This window comes from Agelaius phoeniceus, chromosome 1, assembly GCF_051311805.1.
Source record: "Agelaius phoeniceus isolate bAgePho1 chromosome 1, bAgePho1.hap1, whole genome shotgun sequence".
In the NCBI taxonomy this organism is placed as follows: Eukaryota; Metazoa; Chordata; class Aves; order Passeriformes; family Icteridae; genus Agelaius; species Agelaius phoeniceus.
In genome coordinates, this window is record NC_135265.1 from 88,284,542 (window position 1) to 88,305,342 (window position 20,801).

General features: G+C 41.2%; 1 protein-coding gene across 6 annotated transcripts in view; it reads right to left on the minus strand.

Annotated features, from left to right (window-relative positions):
- Window positions 1–5,063: 5,063 nt before the first annotated feature.
- EPB41L4B (erythrocyte membrane protein band 4.1 like 4B) overlaps window positions 5,064–20,801 on the minus strand; it is a 194,022-nt gene continuing 178,284 nt past the window's right edge. For 5 of the 6 annotated variants that reach the window (XM_077182841.1, XM_077182821.1, XM_077182823.1 and 2 more), the window contains 3 exons: window positions 15,439–15,507; window positions 11,447–11,610; window positions 5,064–9,860 (listed from right to left, as the gene is read on the minus strand). In XM_077182841.1, coding sequence (XP_077038956.1) covers window positions 9,791–9,860; window positions 11,447–11,610; window positions 15,439–15,507 — 303 coding nt within the window. In that variant the 3' untranslated portion in view covers window positions 5,064–9,790. The remainder of the gene's footprint in view (window positions 9,861–11,446; window positions 11,611–15,438; window positions 15,508–20,801) is intronic. The other variant, XM_077182826.1, reaches the window with a different exon arrangement.

The following is a 20,801-nucleotide window of genomic DNA, read 5'->3' on the forward strand; positions in this document are numbered from 1 at the left end:
GAGGGAGAAATTAAGCAGCCGTGGGTTTCATGTGGCAGCTAGAGCTGAATGTACTCAGTTACTGCTCAAGCCCACACAGTAAGGCTGGAAGAGATACATGCATAATTCATATACTTTTAATTAAATGGTAACATCTTTCAATATATTGAATTTACTGCAATTACATTTATTGCAATTACATTTATCTCTTCACACCTTTTGACCTACTGAAGCATCTTTTTTTTTTTTTTCCTTTCAGTTACAATATGAGCATAAACAACATTAAGTGGACTTTAGGACTAGATGTGACAAAGGAGACCTGGAGCTGTTCCAGGCTGTCCCCACTGGAGAGAGCAGTGCCAGAACAGAGATGCCCAAGGGCCACTGAGGGAGATAGAAGCTGCCCTGAGCTGAGCCACAGCTGCAGGGAACAAGTCCTGCGTGTGCTAAAGCTCCTCCTTGGGGGCTGGATACAATGTTCTTGGAAGGGTTTTCAAGCAAGCAAGGCTTTCCTGCAGGAGCTTTGTTCAAGCAGAGGCCACAGTGGGAGCAGCGGTTTGGGCAGAGGTGGCCCTTGGACACCAATTGAGACACCAAGTGCTGCACAAAGATTTTGTTCAGGAGAAGGATGTCCCTAGGAAGGGGAGCCTGGCCCTTTTCCCACTGAATTTGTAGGCAATGCACAGAGCTAGGAGATGTGTCACTGCTGAGGAGCAGGCTGCTGAGACCCACCACGGCACCTTCTTCTCTGCCAAACTCATTGCTCAGCTCCCCACAGTCTGGGATGGGATCTGCTGGGTGCAGTGCAGGGTCAGTGTCTGTGGGCTGGGCAGGCCCCAGCACAGCTGTGCTGGGCACCACTCATGTGTGGGAGGATGTTTCAAGGCACCAGGGATGGGACACAGGACCGGCAGTGCAGGGATTCAAGTCACTGCACTAACCCAGTTTTTCCAGAGAGGCAACCTAAATTGTCTTGCTGGGGAAGGATGGGAGATAGAAATTCCACAAGGGCAGAATGAGGGTGAAGAAAGGAGACCCCCTCCCTCTTCTACCACATCCCCCATTTCTTTCCAGTGCTTCAAAGTTTAGCACAGCAATATGGGGCAGCATAGCCAAAGACCTCAGAGGTAGGAAGGGATAAAAGGGTGGTCATTGCTATCATCTAGAATTATTGTGAGGACAGAGAGGCTGCAAAAATACCCTGTCTGAAGCAAGAAGAAAGAAAGGAGAGAAGAAGGGAGGAAGAGAAGGAGAAATAGAAGGAAGGAAAGAGAAAGAGGGAAGGAGAAAAGAGAGGGAGGGAGCTAGGGAAGGAAGGTGACTTTTGTCACACTTCTTTGGGGTGCCTCCATTCACTAACTATCATCCTCACTGATAAAATGGAGATTAACCATCCAAAATACGAGAGCAAAATCAATCACTTCACAGGTAAGGCAAATGATAATATTCTCTCTTTAATGTTTCTCTGTGTCCTTCTCTGGTGCTATGGAGTAGGCAGGAGAGTCATTGAGGATGAGCAGTGTACCCACAGGTATTTACTGGACTTGATGGGAGTTCCTGCAGCCCTGGCTGATGGTAGACCCTCACTAGTTGGTTTCTAATGAGAGATCATCTCACAGAGGTTTCCTGGTTGGCAAGAAAACCCATTGTGCTGTAATGCCTGTTAGACACTGGACCCAGGACAGCAGGAGGGGAGGTGAGAGATGAGTGAGACACAGAGGAAAGGTAGAAAAGTACAGATGGAGGAACACCTTCTGAGGGTCAGGGAAAGCAAGAGCTGGCAAGGGCCTTCAAAAAGGCAAAAGATTTTCAATGGGAAAGTCAACAAAGCCAGAAGTTCTTGTGTGGAAGGGGTGCTCACAAGGGTAAAGGAGGCAGGCACACATGAAGCAGTCTGTGAGTGAATGCCAAGCAGAGGAGGAGGAGGATGGTTAGGCTGGCATAGAAAGGCACTAAGGGGTTGCAAGGCAGGTCATTACAGGAGGTACCTTCTATTCCTGGTGTCTCACAATAGCCAGGGCAAGTTGTCAGGAACTCACACTGAGCCTTGGCATGTGGAGCTGCAAGCGGAGAAAGGGGAATGCTCTTGGGCTGCAGAGCTAAGTCAGCTCCAGCACTTCTCATCCCTGTGTTCAGACACCAGCAGCCTTGGCAGAGGAGTTTCTCAGGGGCTGTCATCCTGGCCTTGCCACAGGGGAGCTGTGAGCCACTGTGACAAGGACACTGCTGTTCTCACCTGGAGCAAGCATACACACTGCCACAGCACCCACTGCAGCTCTGCTGCAGACCTTGCTCTGTTCCTTGAGCCAAGACTGGTCCTGTGGGGTTTAGTCAGCTTTGGAGGGCACAAGTTTGAAATGTCTTTGCAGGAGGGAGGAGTAATCAGTCTCACAGTGATGCTTCTACCACTAAATCCCTAATTTTGCACACTCTGAGGGCACCTTTCTCCCCAGAGCCTCATGCATCTACTCGTGGTCTCACAACACAGGCACAAGGCAGCCTCCAAAACCTCAGAGCCTCAGCTCTTACAGGTGCCTCTTATATACACAAGCTCAACTGCCCCAAACCCTCACTGGCTGGCCATGGAGCTGCAAATATCTCAGCTCCCAGCAAGGCAGTGCACATCCCACCTTGGAGAGCAAAGAGGTTGAGTCAGCCACAGCAAGAAATGCACCCCAAGAAGGACAGAAGTGCTGGGTGCTATTAGCATTCCTCCCTCCAAAAAAACCCCACCCAATCTTTGTTGTCTCATGCCAAACCACCTTGTGCCCTTGCCAAGCCTGGCATTGCTGGAAGGGGGTCAGCAGCCAGAGCAGAGCATGAGACAATTAGCACAGAAATTATGTTTTTTTTTGTTGTTGTTGTTTTTGAGAGCAGCAAGGCAAATAATTAAAAAACATAAGATATTTGAGTTCTTTGCATAATGGGGTCCCTGGGATGCTAAGCTGACTGACCAAATATCTTTTAAGAAAATGATTTTTGCTGTGGTTTTCTTGGATTTCCATAAGAGTTTGCTAACAAAAGGCAGAGGAAGAACAATGCAGGAGGGTTAACTTGCTCCCTGCTTGAAGAACTGAAATAATCACTGCATGAAACAATTAAGACCCATGTGGCTTTTATGCCACTCTGATGACACAGCTGAGCACTCACTGGCATGATATAGCAAACACACACACAGTAGAAATACTCATTAAAAAAATAACACAATTAATATCAATTGCATATTGCTTATATAATGAGGCAATTTTGTATTTGTAATTTTAAAACAAAGTAAAAAGGCAGATAATGTTTCAGGCAGTACTTTGCCATCAGGCTGCCCAGCAGGTGACAGTGTGGGTTGTTGCTGTTCTTGCTGTTGTTTCTTGTTGTTTTCCCCTATTCTCCTGACCATCATAGACCCTAAAGACTGGTGAGGAGATATCTCACAGGCCATATGCACTACTGGCAGCATATAAGATCGAGTTGTAATTGTCAGGGTTGTCAAACACATCTGATGCCACAGCTAAACTGCTCCAATTTCCAGCTTCTCGCATAAAGGGCAGGCTTGCTCTCCTCATCTGACACCAGAAGCTGGGATGCTCTCATGAACCTGTCCTGGGATGGCTGGGAAAGGGCAATAGTTGATTTTTTATTTCTCTCATACCCTGGTGTATCCTCTCACACATCTGGTCACAACCAAACATGACTCAGGGTTTGCTGCAGGGCTGCCCTTCGGGCCAAGTTGCATTTGGGCATGGGGATCCCAGTGCTAACCAGCCCCAAAGGCTTCACTGTGCTTGGCAAAGGCACAGCCATTGTCTTTCATGAGGCTTGGGGTTCCCTCCCCTTGCCTGTGTCTGCACCCTGATGGGTGCCTTCCCACCCCCTTGCTGCCACAGGACTTTTGCACCACAGCCAGGCTGAAACCATTGCCTGGCTGTGGTACAAAAATCCCCCTGCCCCAACTTAACAGTGCCTGTATGCAAAGTCTGTTTTCTGCTCGAGAAAGCATGTCCCCAGAGGTATAGAATTAATCTCAGTGACTTCAAACTCAGTCTCATAGATCAGTCATCTGATAATGAACCAAAAGATTGTTCAGATTTACATCTGAAGTCCCCACACTTCTCCATTGCAGCTGAATTCCACAGGAGTATTTGCTGACCTTTTAGTGCACAGCTTCTCATCACACTGCACCTCAGAACACTGTTCTTTAGCAAAGATCTTTATTAAGGAGAATTAATTAACTAGGTTTGCTGTCTGGATAATCAATTTTCTTGGTATAAATTGAGTGGAGTTGGAAGAACGCTGAGCTGTTGCTCCTCTGATTTCCCTGCACAGAGAATAAAAATAGTAGAAGATCCAGATGGAGAAATTGGGTTGGGATCAGATTCCTTCTGAATACAGAGTTTTGGCAACCTCAGAAAATGGGGTCAACATTTCTGGGATATAATTTCCTAAGTGCACTGGCAAAGTTAATGTCAAAATGTCAAAGATTTAGAGATCTTTGAAGGAAAGGGAAATGTTTCATTCTGAAGCAACTTTCCATTTAGACATTGAAAGAAAGGCAAAATCAAGGACAAAAATCTGACTGAAATGTTTTAATTGTGTTTGAAAAACAAATGCAGTAAACAGGCTTAGTTTGTTTGGGGTTTTTTTGGTGAGTATGTTTTCAAATTTTTCTCTATGGAGCAGCTTAACAACCTGGTGTCTCTCAGCTCTGTGTGGAGCATTCCTCCCCACCCCTTCCACTCTAGTAATACTTTTTGCTGCCTTTTGATCCCTAGATGAAAGCCCAAAAACCTGCCAAGTTTTGTGTTTGTCTGCTTTAATCCTGCCAGTATTTTCTGGCTCTGGTATTCAGCAAAATGTGCTCCACCTAATGACCCCACAGATGATTGGCACCCACAACACTAGAATATAACTTTAAGCTGAAGAAAACCCTCTAGGCTTTATGAAGAAGTTATCTCTCCATTTTTAATTTGCGTTGTAATTTTTTATATGATGGTGGATCCACTTTCCTAGCAAGCAGATGTTTCCTTTAATTGGCATGTTGCCCCTTGCCTCCTAAATGACTGGTTTGACTACAAATTGCTCAGACTCTGTGATTTATTTTTCATCTCTTTTATTGCAGGCATGAATACAGGAACAGGTAAACAGCGGAGCCGTAAAAGTTTCTCTTTAGGCATGTTTTCAACAAAATGCCATCATACACTGTCTGATGATACATGCTGCTACTCAGGTGAAACAAAATGGTGTGAGCAGTCTTGCTTTAAAGCTGCTACCCACCACTCCATGCTGCAGCTGCCAAAGAAGCCTCCACTTGCTCTCTATCTTCCCTCCTTCTCCACATCATCTACAGCTTCTTTTACGGCGCTTAACTTTACAAAACACAGTTGTGAGGCTAATCTTACATGCAATTACAGATCAGTCTCAGTATATTTATTGCAAACTCCTTGAACATCAGGACATTAAAGAAAAAAAAGAAAAGAAAAAAAAGAAAAAATATTGCATTGCATAATTACAAGTAGGTTTTTTTTGTAGCAAATGAACCAGAAGTGTATTCAGGAAAAAAAAAAAAAAATAAAAGCAAAGGCTATTTGTAAACAGTTCAAACAAAACATGATGCTGCCTCCAATGAAATGTTTCACTGCATTGCTAGCTCTGTTTCAAATGGGCACGTAGGCATCCTGTTGCAAGAGAGTGAAGCCATGAACTGAAATTTTGGAGGAGTTAATTTTCAAATTTTGCACTTCCAGGGTCTATGAAACATGAAAAGTCTGCACACACGATGGGATCTGAGAGAGGTGTGGAATCTCAACCAACACTTCTAAAGAAAACTCAGTTATTCCTTTTAAAACAAATAGTGGAAACAGCTGAGCCACACAAAAAAACAAAGCACAATTGGTTGGCTTCCATAAGAGACTGCAAAATGAGAAAATATTTAACTCCTTGCATAGCTATTTAAATGGCCAATAAATTTTGCTGGAATCACCTGAACATGACAACATTGCATTCCGCTGCTTAGAGACTTGGCGCTGAAAAGCTGGGATCTGCTGACGGGGCCGGAGCATCACTCGGGGCACTGTGAAAAGCCAGGCCACCCCTGGCGTGGCTATAGCAGGAGGTTTCATCAACTCCCAGATGGAGCATGACTACAGCGAAGCCTCTGCACTTATGTCACTGTAAGTTGTTATCCCAGCTCTTTGTTCTGTCAAAAGGATATTTCTGGCAGTTTATTTACACCTAACGCTCAGGGCTTTCGCTGGCACAGCTACGCCGATCCCAAATCACACCTTGAAGCTGAACCCTGGATGATGCAGCTGAGTCAGCAAGGGTTTGCAATGTAGACCTAGCCAGAGGGAGGGAAAGCAGGATTCATCTCACGTAACTTTAGTCAGTATAAAGGTAGACACTAAAGTCAGAGGCACCTCCGTAAGACAGGTCCTTTGATCTCTCACCAGGTGAGAGCTGGGCATTTTAATGTTAGATGAGATGAACCCTTTCCCAGGAGAGCTGAAGAGACAAAATCCTTTCAGCCACCCTCTTCTGTCACCAGTTCTGGAGCCCATGCTTCAGAAGGCTGCTGTTCAAATGCGTTATCTTTACACATGTCAATGTACATGATAATGATAGCCTGTGCTGGGCTTCATGCTGCCACAACTACAAATGCAAGCTTAAAGCTAGCTCAGATACTTCTGCACTATTATATAGACATACCTTCAGGCAGAGTATCCTTTAACACCTGTAAAGTTAAATTATAGGAGCAAATCTGCAATATCTGCCCCTCTGCAATATGTTCATGTTGACATTGTCTTGTTCACAGCAGTTTTGGGTAACAGGTGTCCTAACACTGTAATCCCAACCAGAGGTGAGGCAGAAGTGTTTCTTCAGAGGATGTGAAAACTGAGACGCTCAAGCATGGCTGAAGAAGGTACGTAGTAAGAAAGAACAAGATGATGACATTCCACAGTTAAAAGTTTAGTTTGATTTCAGTAAAACAGTTTTAATAAAGCTCCATTAGACTGCAGAATAGGAAACAGTGGCAGCCAGTGGATAAGACACTAAAACACAACAAGGCAACATACTTAGATTTGTTCTGTAGAAAATGTCCCACAAATACTAAGCAGCCACATGAGCCTTTCCCTCTTCTCCTGGTGGGAACCACAGAAGGAGGAATCTCTGCCCTTCTTCAGCTATCCCAGAGCATGCCTCAGCCATAAAGATTTGGCCATATAAAGTAAACTTGGTTCACGTTACTTCTGTTCCAGTTCTGATTATTTCAGCTGAAGAAATTTTATACAATGGGAGCAAAAATGATGCATTAAAAACAACACTGTTTTAGACTGTTTATGAGCCAGAATATCTTATAGGCTAGTCTGACTCAGGAATTCAGTTTTGCTAAAGGCTTTTACTTTAAGTGACCAGAAAGTCCTAACGTGGATCTGTTTTGCCCCCAAACCTGAGGGCATATTGTGGGGTTCCTAAAGTCCACTGCATCAATCAGTATGACTGAAGGGTGTGTTCAGATTTTTTTCTGTTTGTTTGGTTGGGGCTTTTTTTCTGGGTTTTCTTTGACAATGACTTTGTGAAACTGTTGCCAGTTCAAACACAACTGAGGGTTACCTAACAGACAGAAAACCAGATTGAGCAGTCAGCACAATGGCCATTCTCAGTCAGCACTGTGCCATTCTCAACCTTACTTCATTTCCTTTCCCAAACCAGCATTTCTAGTTACAATTTTCTTTTATTTGTTCTTCAAAATGCTCACTCTCACTTGGACACACTCAAAATGTGCTGCTGCTTCTCCCTCACCAATACCTTCTGGGAAGTGGTGAGAAAAGAGTAACAAGAAATTGCATTCTTTTGTGTCTGTGCATTTCCCCCTCCTTTCCAATTTTCTCACAGGGATTTAATGTTCCTAATCAATTTTTGAGAACCCTGGATTGATGGACTGGGGCATTAAAACAAAAGGAACAGAAGTGTCCTGGCACTGCAACTAGCAGGTGGACAGCATACAAGTCATATCTGATTACCCAGAAAAGTCACTGGAATGCTCTTAAATCTACAGTCCAGGTGTGTTTTTGTGGCTCCTTGTGCCCACTGCTCATGTTGAGCCACTTGATTAAATTTTGTAATGTGATTTTCTACCTAACAGTTGTGCTGTGTATTTTGACCCAATTTATGGCAACCAGAAAGTTTTGTGCTTGGTGGATTTAAATGGGAAGCCTAAAGCTAATTTTTGTCCCAGCAAATATAAAATAGACAAGTCATCTTATACCTTCACACTGCAATCCAGTCTTACGAAGGTCTCCAAAACTCTCATTTTAGAAAAACAGCAGAAGCTAACTCTGAAGGAAATCCAATCTCACAGCAATCACTTCCCAGCCTCCACACAAACAAACTGCTTAAGCTGAGATAAAGCCATTGTAATCAGTGCCAAATGAAGGGCAATATTTTATCTTAATACAAATAAGAGAACATAGTGTACAGAGTAACAGAACAATATACATCTTCAGCCATACAAAATGCACAAAACCTTTCCTGTTGAAAGAGTACCTTGTAGCTGACAGTCAGATATTGTTAGTTTTCTAGATGACCCTGCGCTACTGAACAAGGGGAAGCTGAGACCTTTTTTTTTTCCCTAGGAGATAGTTGGTAGCGTTACCTGTATCCCATCAATTCCCTCCCTGTGGCTGTGGCTCTGCTAGTGTTGGACTACCCACCCCACTTCATGCCTGAGATAGCTCCACTGGATGTAGAGGCTGCTTGGGTGTTGGAGGTGAACGGGATGTATAGCACAGGATTGCTGGGCCATACACTCTGATTAGTAGAATTAAAAATATGGGTATAGGCACAGCTATGCCTAAAAGAGATCATCGTTCTTGTTCTTGAAGGGGACCAATCAATTCATGTCAGCCAGGAAGGTGTTTTTTAACCCAGGAAGGAAAAAATTCTTGTGTGAGCTACACACCGCTGAGGCTCTGCAACCTTCAGTGCTGGGGCAGAAGATGCTGAACGTGGGCTAGCCTTAAAGCCTAGGCAAACTGGAGAAGGTAAAGCTCCTCACTTGCTCTAAAAAAGTCAGTATCAAGCTAGAAAGTCAGTAGCAAATTACTTTAAACAACAGATTTTTTCATCCATCAATGGAAATACAGTAAGATTTTGTTGAAGGTTTAGGTCAAGGTGATAAGCTATAGGAAGTATTGGGTGTGTGTATCTGTATGGTGGAGTGTCTCTCCCAGTTGCAGCTATTTATATCTCTGAGGGAAGGTTAAGGTTAGGAATTTAATAAGACAGCCGTTTATTCTGTGGAGACTAACAGTCCTGGGGTTAGGATGTAATAATCATTCTTCTGCTTTAAAAATGGTTCTCTTAACAAATAGCAGTAGCTCATTGCAATTTTCAGTTGTACAAAATGACATATTTTCTATGTTACTATCAAAATATTCTGCATAACATTAATTTCTGTGCACTTATTCACATATGTACAGAACAGTGTTTCCCAATAGAAATCAGTATGCTCCTTGCTGATCCTCTTTGCCCTAGATTTACCAAAACCAAACCAGAAATTAATTGTGTTAATAGTATAAAATCTCAAGAGAGAGAAAGGATTGAAGGTTTATTTCCCAGCAGCAAATGAATAAAGGAACTCCTTCAAGTCAAAGTCTAGCCAAGACGTAATTTTAACCAACGGTGGTGAATCCAGGCGAGCCAGGAATATCACACATTTTCCCGATGCATTATGTTGAGTACACAGAAGCAGAGGAATGTAAACAGACAGAAGGCACATGAAAGGCCCCAATCCATTCTCCATCTGACGGAAGTGCGAGTTTCATAATTCTGTCATCAAGAGTCTTTTCATCATTTTCTCTCTCTCAAGTTCACGCCTCAGAGTCTCAGCACTGTGTAATTAATGCACAAACAGCCAATTATGGGAACAACAATAAGTCTCGGATTTCAATTTAAAATAATTAACATTTTCAAAATACCAAAGAAGGGGAAAAAAAGGTCAGACACAATTCAGTGAAAAAGCTGATAACTGATGGCTGATTCAAAAACAAGTATCGCTTGCTATTTCTGAGGAGCAAACAGAGGCAAGAAGAAGGATATAAAAAGATCCACATGGCAAAACAGTTTATAATTTTATCTAACCCCCATTAAAGGCTACTGATTTCAAAGGAAGCTGGACAAGGACTCTAAAAATGGAGCAGCTGCAGCAAATGCCATTATGATAGACTACTGTTACAGCCTTCTGCTCCTTGGTGCAATCTGATATTGGGGGATATCTATATACATACATATATAGCTATGCTGAATTTACCACAGTCCTGCACATATCAGGATGCCATTATCAGAGCCTGAGTTCCTTGCTCTACCAATTCACTCCAGAGCCCCGAGGATTTGTAACCCTGGGAATGTCCTGGTTTAGTGACTCAATTTCTGATACTGTTTACCATGCTGTTCTGAAAGTTATGTATCTCACACTTGTAACACAGTTTGGAGATTTAAATGGCATTTCAGAAACCTTGCAGCCCATTTGTGGACAAGCAGGGGTAGAATCACCTACTTGTGCATGAGACATCTTACAGAAGCTGAGTTCAGCACTACAGCTTCAGAATTACTTTTTCACTGGAATGATAATTTTTTAGATGAGTAAGCAATGTTGAATTAATGTGCAGGTGCAATTAACCAGCTGCAAAAAATAATTAACAACCAAAAATAGGAAATGACTGTGAATCCAAAAGCATAAAAGATTCATTCATTATGATGTCAAAGAAGTACTTTTTTCTTCATAAGCCTTGAATTATTTGTGCTCCAGAAGTACTGACTATATCCACTGCTACATTTATATTCAGTAAATTATCAGCTTGAGTTCAGTTTTGGTTAAATTATAGAATAAGAAGCCAGCGTGCAAAACCAGTAGGATGAAAGAATAGAAAACTGAAGAGTCTTTCTGTAAAAAGGTGGTATAGCTTGTTGATTCTCTGAGAAATTACAAGACCACTGTAGCTTGACATTACTAAAATAGAAAAAAAAAAAGAGAAAGAAGAACAAGAAAGAAAACCAATGCCTGTTTTTCATTTAGAAGAACAGACATTTCTCAAACTCAGGTTTCCTTCATGGACATCTAATTTCAAAAAACAAATTGTAACAGCAGTTATTAAAGCAAAAGTTTTGTGGTTCAGACAAAATGACTTGCCTGAGGAAAAATCTGCACAACCCTTTGTCCCCAGGCCGTTGGTCACAGAAATGGTACACTGCTGGCTGCAGCAGCTAATTAAGGTAGGCTTTTCTTTATCTCAGAGCATGAGTATCAGTTACAGATACTTCTTTACATAACCCACCTATTCTGAAGTAGTCAAGCAAAAATCTTTCAGTATAAGAGAAAATGACACTTTACGGTAATTATGACAGAAAAAGGGAAATCAAGCTGATTCCTTCAATGCAGAAAACATCATAGTATTTCTGTGAAAGAACTGCACAGTACCTGTCTGCCAGCGAAATGGGCTTATGCGACGTATATACTGTCTGCACTGTTGGAGTCGGGATAGTCTCTGCCAGAGACCTCAGGACGGGTGATGGAGACACCAGCGTAATCTTAGGAGATGACTGCACCCCACAGCATTGTAATTTGCTGTCTGCAAATTCTGCCTACAAAAAAAATATGTATACGCACACACAGAAAGAAAAAATTGTAGATTAGCTTCTACTGGTCATCCTTCACTCTCCAATTCATTGCCAAGCACACAGTAACAGCAACTAAGAATGAGAACAAATGGGAGGCTGTGTCTATAACCTCCCAGCACAGCCTCTGCAGAGGCTCCACAGCCACCTCTTTTGATACCTGAGGGACCAGCCAGATTGCAACATGAGCTGAGTGAGGTGACACCTATGGGACTGGCAGCATTCAGGTAAAAAACATGATCAATTTGGAGAATGACACTTATCATTATTGTATTTTCCCTAAAAATTATGCAGAATGTTGACAACATGAGATTTCTGGAATATCCTTCAGGAATCCTATGCAATTTCCTGGTGGGTCCTCTAACTACTCTGTGTTCTGTTAACAGCTGGGAGTCTGGGCTTTTAGGAGTCCAGGTTTCAAAATCTCCATCTCTTTCCCACTTTTGCTAATTGAAACATGCCTCGAGAGAAATATTCTTTCAGTATCCAGTGAAATGTAATGTTAAAGCAATACTGGAAGTCCAGATTTAAGACAAGCAGCAAGCAACCATCTCCTGTCTTTTAGGTGAGGTATTTCAGCACAACAATATTATAGCAAAGACAGGGCTATTTTTACAACCAGAATGGGAAGATCCCTAAAAATCAAACAGTCCTGTCTTGCTTCTTGGTGTGGGCTATTTCTTATGCCAAACCACAGCAGCTAGTGCCTGTGGTGCATGTCTGACCCTAACGTGGGAAGAATACAGAGCAACTGCAATTGTCAGTGTGTCAAGATCATTAAAACATGCTCCTACTGGTATCTAAATCCTACCTTTCTTCCTTGGTGACTATTTCTTTTGAACTTGGTTCAGAGTCTAAGGCAGGGAGGACGAAAAGTCACCATCATAAGAAAGCAGCTATTTCAAGAGCAACCTTGTTTTTGGTCTAATTATTTCTCAAATTCTGCAACCCTCTGCAAGTGACTCACATACTTGGTTCAAACAGTGGGAAAACTATTTGAGCCCAGGAAAGACTGGCTGTGTTAGGTTTGCTTGCTTATTGTCACTTTTTAACATGTTTAAAGTGACACATCTCTAATGATCCAAAATAATCTCTGAAGCAAAAGGAATTCCATTAATTCCACAAAACTAGTAAAATGGAAAAATGTAAAATCAACTAAAGAAACTCTCATGTGTGTAAATAATGGCTAATAGGACCTGTTCAAAATTCTCTGTAATTCAGCTTCTAAAACTCAAGCTTACAAACTGCAGGGGTATGAAATTTGGTATCCCTGTGCTCCGAGGACTGCCAGATCTTACCCTACGGCATGAGAAGAAGACATCACTCTGAAGCTGATGTAAACTCTGCCAGCCTCACTGAAATCAGCAGAGTGATGACAAGCTACACTTGCTGAAGAACTGCCTTGAGTCCCATAGTGTGTCTGCTCTGGATGATGATTTTACAGTAGATATCCAAAGCATCTTTTTATACATACGTCTGATTGCACACTTAAGCCAAATATTTAACTGGTCTAAACAGATATAATTTCATTAATTTAAATCTATGTGGATTACACGTGCCTGAGATTATGGCCATCATGCCTGCCATTTTTCTATGGAAATCTCTGAAATTCAGAGGGTTCCTGGGTTGAAGATTATATTTAAACATTACAGGTAACCAAGTAATCTAATTTTTCATCTGATCAAATCAACACAACTGCATATACACCACCAAATTTGGAGCTATATACAAAAGGTAAAGCCTTCTAAACATCACTATACATAATCCTTTTCCTGCTCAATAACATTCCGATGTTTTCTTCCAAGTGGGGAAAAAAAAAAGAAAAAAAAAAGTGGAGGGTAAGGGGAAACAAGAACAGAAAAAAAAACCAAAAAAAAAAACAAAACACCAACAATTACCAAACATTACCATCTGGGTCTGCATGTGAGTGGATACCAATCAGAGTTAGATCTTCCTGCAAGTCCTAGCTACCCTTCCCTTAGAGCTCCTGCCTGTGGTGTAGCTCTCTTCAGGCAGGAGGAGCTCTCAGCAGTGCATCAGGATGATCTAAAATACTGCAGTGGAGAGACACCTCCCTTTGGGCTGGGAGAGAGGGCTATGAAATACCAGACCAAAGCCACCTAACTCTTCTAATTGTTTTCCCATCTCTGTGCAGTCCCATGGGTAGCTGCTTGTTCACCACAGATATTTGTACATAACTCACTAAAAGAAATGTACAGGGTCACGTGATGGATCATACATCATCCAGTTTTTATTGCAATGGTATTTTAAATATTGGTGGTCTCAGTTTTTCTCTCCACCCTGCCCAGGGAAATGGAAATCTATGGGGACAAGATGGGATTTCAGAAAGATTAGTTTGAATTTTGCTTTGCCTCTTTTCTCCTGACAGAACATAACAAAAATTCAACATTTGAATTTGCCATGAAATAGCCATTCTCTGCAATATGGAAATTTCTGTGGGTAAGTATATCAGTATATCTTCTGTTTGTGTTTTAGAGTTCTGAACCCCCAGTTATGAAAACGTATGCTATATAGCCCTCCTAAATTTTGCTTTCATCCTAACTGTCAGAGACAAAAAAATAATATCTGACAATCAATACTAATTAGTGAGAAAGCTATTTTGGGAGGCACATAATTTTGCTTAGATAAAGGAGTACTGTGAAAGACACAAGCATTGTAACTTTGGGTTAGCTTTTATCACAATTTTATGATCTGGACTTGGCTGACATAAAGAAACATTGATGTGACGTTCCTGTGTACATTCAAATGCATTTAATTAGAGCTCAACTGTGGCACTTACACAGCTTGGGAAGGCTAACTAAGTCTGGCTTTAAAGCACCTATTTGGAGAAAAAACACATTTACATAAAAGCCCATGATCAGGTTTATTGTGAAAGAAAAGCCTCTTTCCTTAAATCATTAAATACAGACAGAACCTTCACATGAAGTAATTTATCTTGGATTATATGCCAGACATAGATTGCTGCAACCAGTAAAATTTAAGGTCAAAGTCTGAAATGCTTCATTTTGCAAATGAAACTTTAAAATTATAGATCATTTTACATGGCGTTTATAAGCAGAGTGTTTCTTAAAGAGTGGTTAATTTTGTCATACTTTTTTGGTCATACTTATTAGATAATGCCTCTGCCACCAAAGCAAGATTTCGAACATACTTACTTTTTAAATTGTCTGATAATTGTTTTCTGTTTGTATGCAGTTTACCTCACCAAAATCCCTAAGTCATTTCTTCTGTGAATATTTAACAAGAATGAAGTTCAATATTGGATTCAAGTCCTTGGGTAAACATGAGAGTTTGCACAAGGATACCACTGTAGTCATTCACACACCAACTATAATTCTTTAAAGTTCAGTTGTACATTCAATGAAAATCAGGGCTCTCTTTGTGATGGCACAGCAGGTGGTTTCAGGCAGGAGGGCATGCAATTGCTGGACAGAGGACTAAATCCTTCCATTCCCTTACTGCTCCCTGTAAAGGTGTTATGGAGCTTCACCAGTGTCCTCTACAGTCCTGAAATGAACACTTTGGGACTGACTTCATTGGTGGTGAACCTTGACCTTTAACTTTTAGTCCTCTGTCTATTAAGCAGCAATGTCTGAATGCAGGCAACATTTTGTATAATGGGAATATTTAACTGCTTCGTACTCTTAATTTCTACTTGGAATTTATCTTTTTTAAAATTTTTTTGAGGACTGCTTAGTGCATAGATTTCTGACACTTTAAAAATCAGTTGGAATTGTGTTAAAACACAGTTTTTTATTTGCACATTCTACTTACAGAAAACTGTGGTACTGTTGTAAAGGGATCGAAAAAAGGATTAGATGTATCAGCAGGGAATGTCTTTATCTTTAAAAAAGATAAAGAAAAAGATGTTACTTTCAGAGCATAAAAATGCAAAAGAAAAAAAAAAGCAGCAAAGCATTGCAACTACAGTGACATATCCAACAAATCAGAGCAGTTCAGCAGTGCTTGGACCAGACCCAAAAAAGACCCTTCCAAAAATGCATACAGAAACCTGATGATGAATAGTCAAAGCATAAATATGAAAACTTGATAAATTAATTTTACCATGTAATTAAATATGCTGAGCAAATACAGAGCTGGTTGCATACAATATATCTTCCAATTCTGTCACCAGAATTATTATGTGATTCTTTAGCCAACACTACATTTTAAGATATGCAATATGAAGTGCAGGAGCAAATTTTGCTGTACAGGGACTTTGGGTAAAGAACCTGTGCTTTAAATATTTTAGACTTCCAAATTTTCACTTACACTGTTGCTACCAAAGACAAACAATCACCCAAGGTGGGATCAAAAGAAAATCATAAATTAAAAAACCATGGGGACAACTGTTTGTTTCAGGCAGCTAGGATGCCCTGTGTTGAGTAGAGGGCTGCAGATAAAGGATAACCTTTGGAGGTTTTTTGAAAAGTGCATGGAAACAAAGAGGAGAGAGACCAACATATCCATCTGCCAAGAGGGTTTGGTCCATGAGGATATAGTCACTGGTGTGACCAGACCCTGCTGGAAGTCACTTCTGCCCTTAACGTAGTTTTAAACATTAGCTGAAATTAAAAATATATTAAAAGCAGCAACAATCTCTGTCTCACTTCATTGTGAACGCTGTTTCTCATTATTTTCCTTTTTAGAATGCAGACATTATTATTCATTCATTCAGAGAGGACAAAATAGCAAATAAACATTTGAATTTGAGTTGCACTTCATGCTTTCCCTTTGGAAAATTGCATTTTTCACTGTAGAGGTGTGTTTTTCACTTTATTACAGAAACTGCTGTGCATTACTTTGTTATGCAGGTATTCAATCATCATTTACTAACTACAGCTATACAACTGTTGTCTAATAATGAGGAAAGCTACCTCAAGGGCCCCAAGCCCCTGTAGGCCAAAAAAACCCCTGGAATTATGACATCAAATATAATTAAGTAAATGTACAGTGTTTATTTTGCAAATAAAATAGCAGAAACATATTGGCTTCTAAGGGTACCAAGGGAAATTAACAGCTATCTGCGGGCTTCCTTCTGCAAACATGTGGAATTAAGCTTAGCATTAATTGTCAGGCTTCTTACACACGAGGAGTATGGATAACAATGATACCGTCAAGCATGTAAATGACTTTTTAACAGAGTAAAGGCGTTTGTAAATCAATTACACAGGCAAAAATGAGCTAACAACTCTGCGAAGGAGAAATTATTTCAAATCACAATTTTCTAGGCAAACTTATTAAAGGAAGTTTCACAGTCCTTTCACAGTCCTATATTCATGTCTGCTAGCAAAGTGTATGTAGGTCTGCTGTATTGCTGATTGAACCTAACTCATTAGACTGACACAATAGCTTCTCACAAATTTGTTATTTTACATTATACCCATATTATACATTATATGTCCAGAGACAAATCTGGACAGCTGTAGCATATCTCACTCTTTTGAGAGACAGCAAATACCCATGAGCCCAGGCTGACATTCTCAGGTTATGAAGGGTTTACAATATGATGTTACAGTACAAAGTACAAGTGTACTCAGTTACAAATAAAATCTTTGAGCCAAAGACAAACAGGGATGGGAATCTGGTTCCTTGTGTGTCATAGGAGTTTGATATCCCACCGTTAAATCTCTCCAATTTTGCCAGTTAGTCTCATTACAGAAATGAAGCTCAGTTACTGAACACAGGAAAGAAGAATTATGCAGAATACTGGAGACTCCACTGAGATTTGTGAGCAGAGGCACATAACAGGAATCTGTCTGATCACATGCTGTGACCCATAGCCATACAGAATGCCCTCTTGCAAAACCAGCAATCTGTGGGTGTGTGTGAGGCTAGCCTAAGCATCAAAACAGGGTAAGAAATGGTCAATCTTGTTTCGTTATCAGTGTGAGTCCCTCTCTCAGGGAGCTGTGCTATTTTAATCTTGAGAATAGGACAATGTTGACAAATGAAAGGCTCACTGAATTATAAACCCCTCAATTTCTGGCCTTTTAAACAAAGTGGAAAGAGAAATTATGGAACAGAGGGGAAAAAATCCATACCTGTGTTCAATATAAGAGTGACAAACAAATCATCCCACTTAGCCTTTAGTATTTACTCTTCCCCCATATTTTTTTCCTCTGAGAACAGGCCACTGTTACTCAAAAGGCACAACAGAGTTTATTGTTTTGGCTCAGGCCTTGATTAAATTATTGCTGCCAGCTTCCATAGGCAAGGCAGAGAGACAACACTGTTGTTGCCTCTTCAACACTGGCAAGAAGTTCTTATCTATTAATGGCTTGGCTCTTCTGAGTAGGAAGTTGGTACAATATCCTAATCCATACAATAGCAGAAAAAAATACATTCAAGATTATTGTTTAGGCAGAGGATATGCAGGATGGGGAGACAACAGTGTGGAAAACATCACTTTAAAAACTGGTTTATGTGAAACCTGATTTGGAAATTTGAAAAGTCTCTTCAGCCAGGAATATACTTTGCCTACTTTAACCTAACTGTCCTGCATGTTTGCCATGGCCATCAGTAGCAGTTGCCAGGACCTGGAAGGGGGAAGAAAAGCCTGTGATTCCCACTCCACCACACAAGGAAAGCAGCATCATGGGTGAGTCTCTTCCTTACCCTTGCACTGGAGTTGAGTTTATTGCGTGAATTCAAAAATCTCAGAATAGCTCAGAAATCAAAACAACTCCCTGAGCAGAACCTAAATGTTATGCCTTCCCCACACAGCCTCTCTCCCTGTCCTAGGAGGAAGACATACCATACCTTTAAATATCTCCTAACTCACATGGAAGAAGCAGACTCTTAACTTTTCCAGGGTGCTTTCTTCTCCCTGTCATGGCAGGATCAGTTGAAAGATGCCACCTGGGAACTGAGAATAGGAGAAGGGCAGAGCCAACTCTACCACCTACTTCAAAGCTGCAGTTCCTCCAGCATCTGAAGACCCTCAGCAGCTTCCAGGCTTTACCTGGGAAGGCATACACCAGGGGAAAAGGAGAGGGAAGAGGAAGTGGGCAGTTCCATGGACAGGTTGATCTCATGAAGCTGAACTCTAGCTCCTCAGAGAAGTGAAACACAGTAGCTGTCAGTGCATGGACTGCCTATAGACGTGAGGTTTGCTGTCTGCTTTGGTATGAAACAAAACAAGTAACATCTTTAAAGTCTACAGCTGGGCACAATTCCTGTCCTGGCAGATGGAGCAGCAATCTCTCCCACATTACTCAGATAGGCATTTTCTGGTACAGTCAGGCTCTTCCACAAGAGCAACAGGGACTAACTGGTGTCACAGGGGCTACAGAAATAGCATGAGCAACAAGAGGTTAGAGCTGTGCTCTCCTTAACAGCACAGACAGGCTTTTAAGTAAGAAACTTGATTTCAAGCACACTTGCTCTCTCTGCAGGAGTGCCAAGAGTCTTGCAGCCAAAGTCACAGCCATAAAACGACCTTTAAGGCAAGCCCTATGAGTAACTGTCAGGTGGCAGAGGCATGGCTTCAAAGGGGAGGGAAGAAGGCTGAGATTCCAGCAGCATCTCACATGCTGAGAGCTTGTTTCATAACCTGAAATGCCCCTTGCTTGAAAGGTCAGGGAGAAGTACCATAGCAGAACTACTTTGGACAAGTAGCTCCTTGTCTGGAATATTTAGCTTGGCAAGTTGAGAATTTACTAAGCTTAAAAGAACAGTTGACTCTCAAAAAAAAACCCCAAAAAACAAAGGATTGGCATAGTCTCAAGAGATGTCCAATGGTTGAGTAATCTTTAAGGTGATAAATCTGAAAACCAGTCAGATATAACAGTCACATCAATTTTCATGGGAAAAAAAGCGCAAAAATTTATTTCTCTTTATTTTCTGCTAGTACTCAAAGATTCTTATTGCATTATTGCTGTCCATTGGAGTGGACAGCAATAATGGAATAAGAGGAATCTTTGAGTACTAGCAGAAAATAAAGAGGAATCTTTGGAGGAATCTTTGCCACAGCCAGAAAGAATTAACACACTGATTTTCCTTGACATTTATATAGCAAGGGAGAATTAAGAAGCCTGAAGGACGAGTCTTCCCCTTTTCTTTGCATTTGTGCAAAGAGTTCTTCTGGATGGAATTTCAAATCTCAGTAAAAACAATTGCACATTCCTGAAACACTTTTTAGATGAGTTAGGAGGAAAAAAAAAAAGCAACTTTCTCATATAAACAAATGGAAGTGGAAGGAGATAAAGAAAGAGTACTTTTGTTGAGTTTATTGATATAAAATCAGCTATTTTGGTATTTCTATCAGAAGGGAATATTACAAATGTCCTTGCTTTGGCAAAAAAAATACTACTTTTGGGAGAAGTGGGCTTATTTTGGATGTGTCCCCTTGCCTTTGGAATATCCCTGGCCTGGCACAATTATCCTTCCACAAAGGTCCAGTAAAATTTTCTGCTGTTGACGCTTTGCTTCACTGCCATCCCCTGCCCCTTGACAGGAGGCATTTGTACCATTATGGTGAAGACGTGTGATCTCAGTGGGTTTGCACTGTCACTTTATACACTGACCAGATGGAAGACACACTTCAGGCCAAACACTTCACTGGATTCCCATGCAGTACAGCAAGAAGAGGCAGAGCTGCTAACACCTGAAGCAGTGTCATAAATAAGGCCCTCAGGATACACATAGAGCCAGAGGAATATTCTGTTTTGCTTTATTTCATTGCTTTATACACAATGTAAGTTGAATACCATCATATCTATACAGCACAGAGACCTGTTCCTACTCATCAGATTAGAAAGAGACATCAGCTGAGATGTCTGGAGGATATTGCAATGGCATTTCCCTGTCCTGACATGTGACATGACTTAAAACATTAGGCCTGGTTTCCAAAACCAGTGTGAAGATTCCAGGCTCCACAATTTTTCAGTTAAGCTCCTTGTCTGCTGTAATACCATTTCAGTGGCTGAAATGAATACTGAGGCAGAAAATGTAAAAACCCAAAGAGTTTCTGGTATTTTTTACCATGCAATATCTACAGGGACAAACAAATTCTTTTGAGTGGGAGCAGTTTCAGGCTCAAATGATCCAACACTTGGATTATGTCAACCCCAGTTCATGTCCTTCTCATGTGGCAAATAGCCAGCATGACAGGTAGGCATAATCACTGCCAGGAT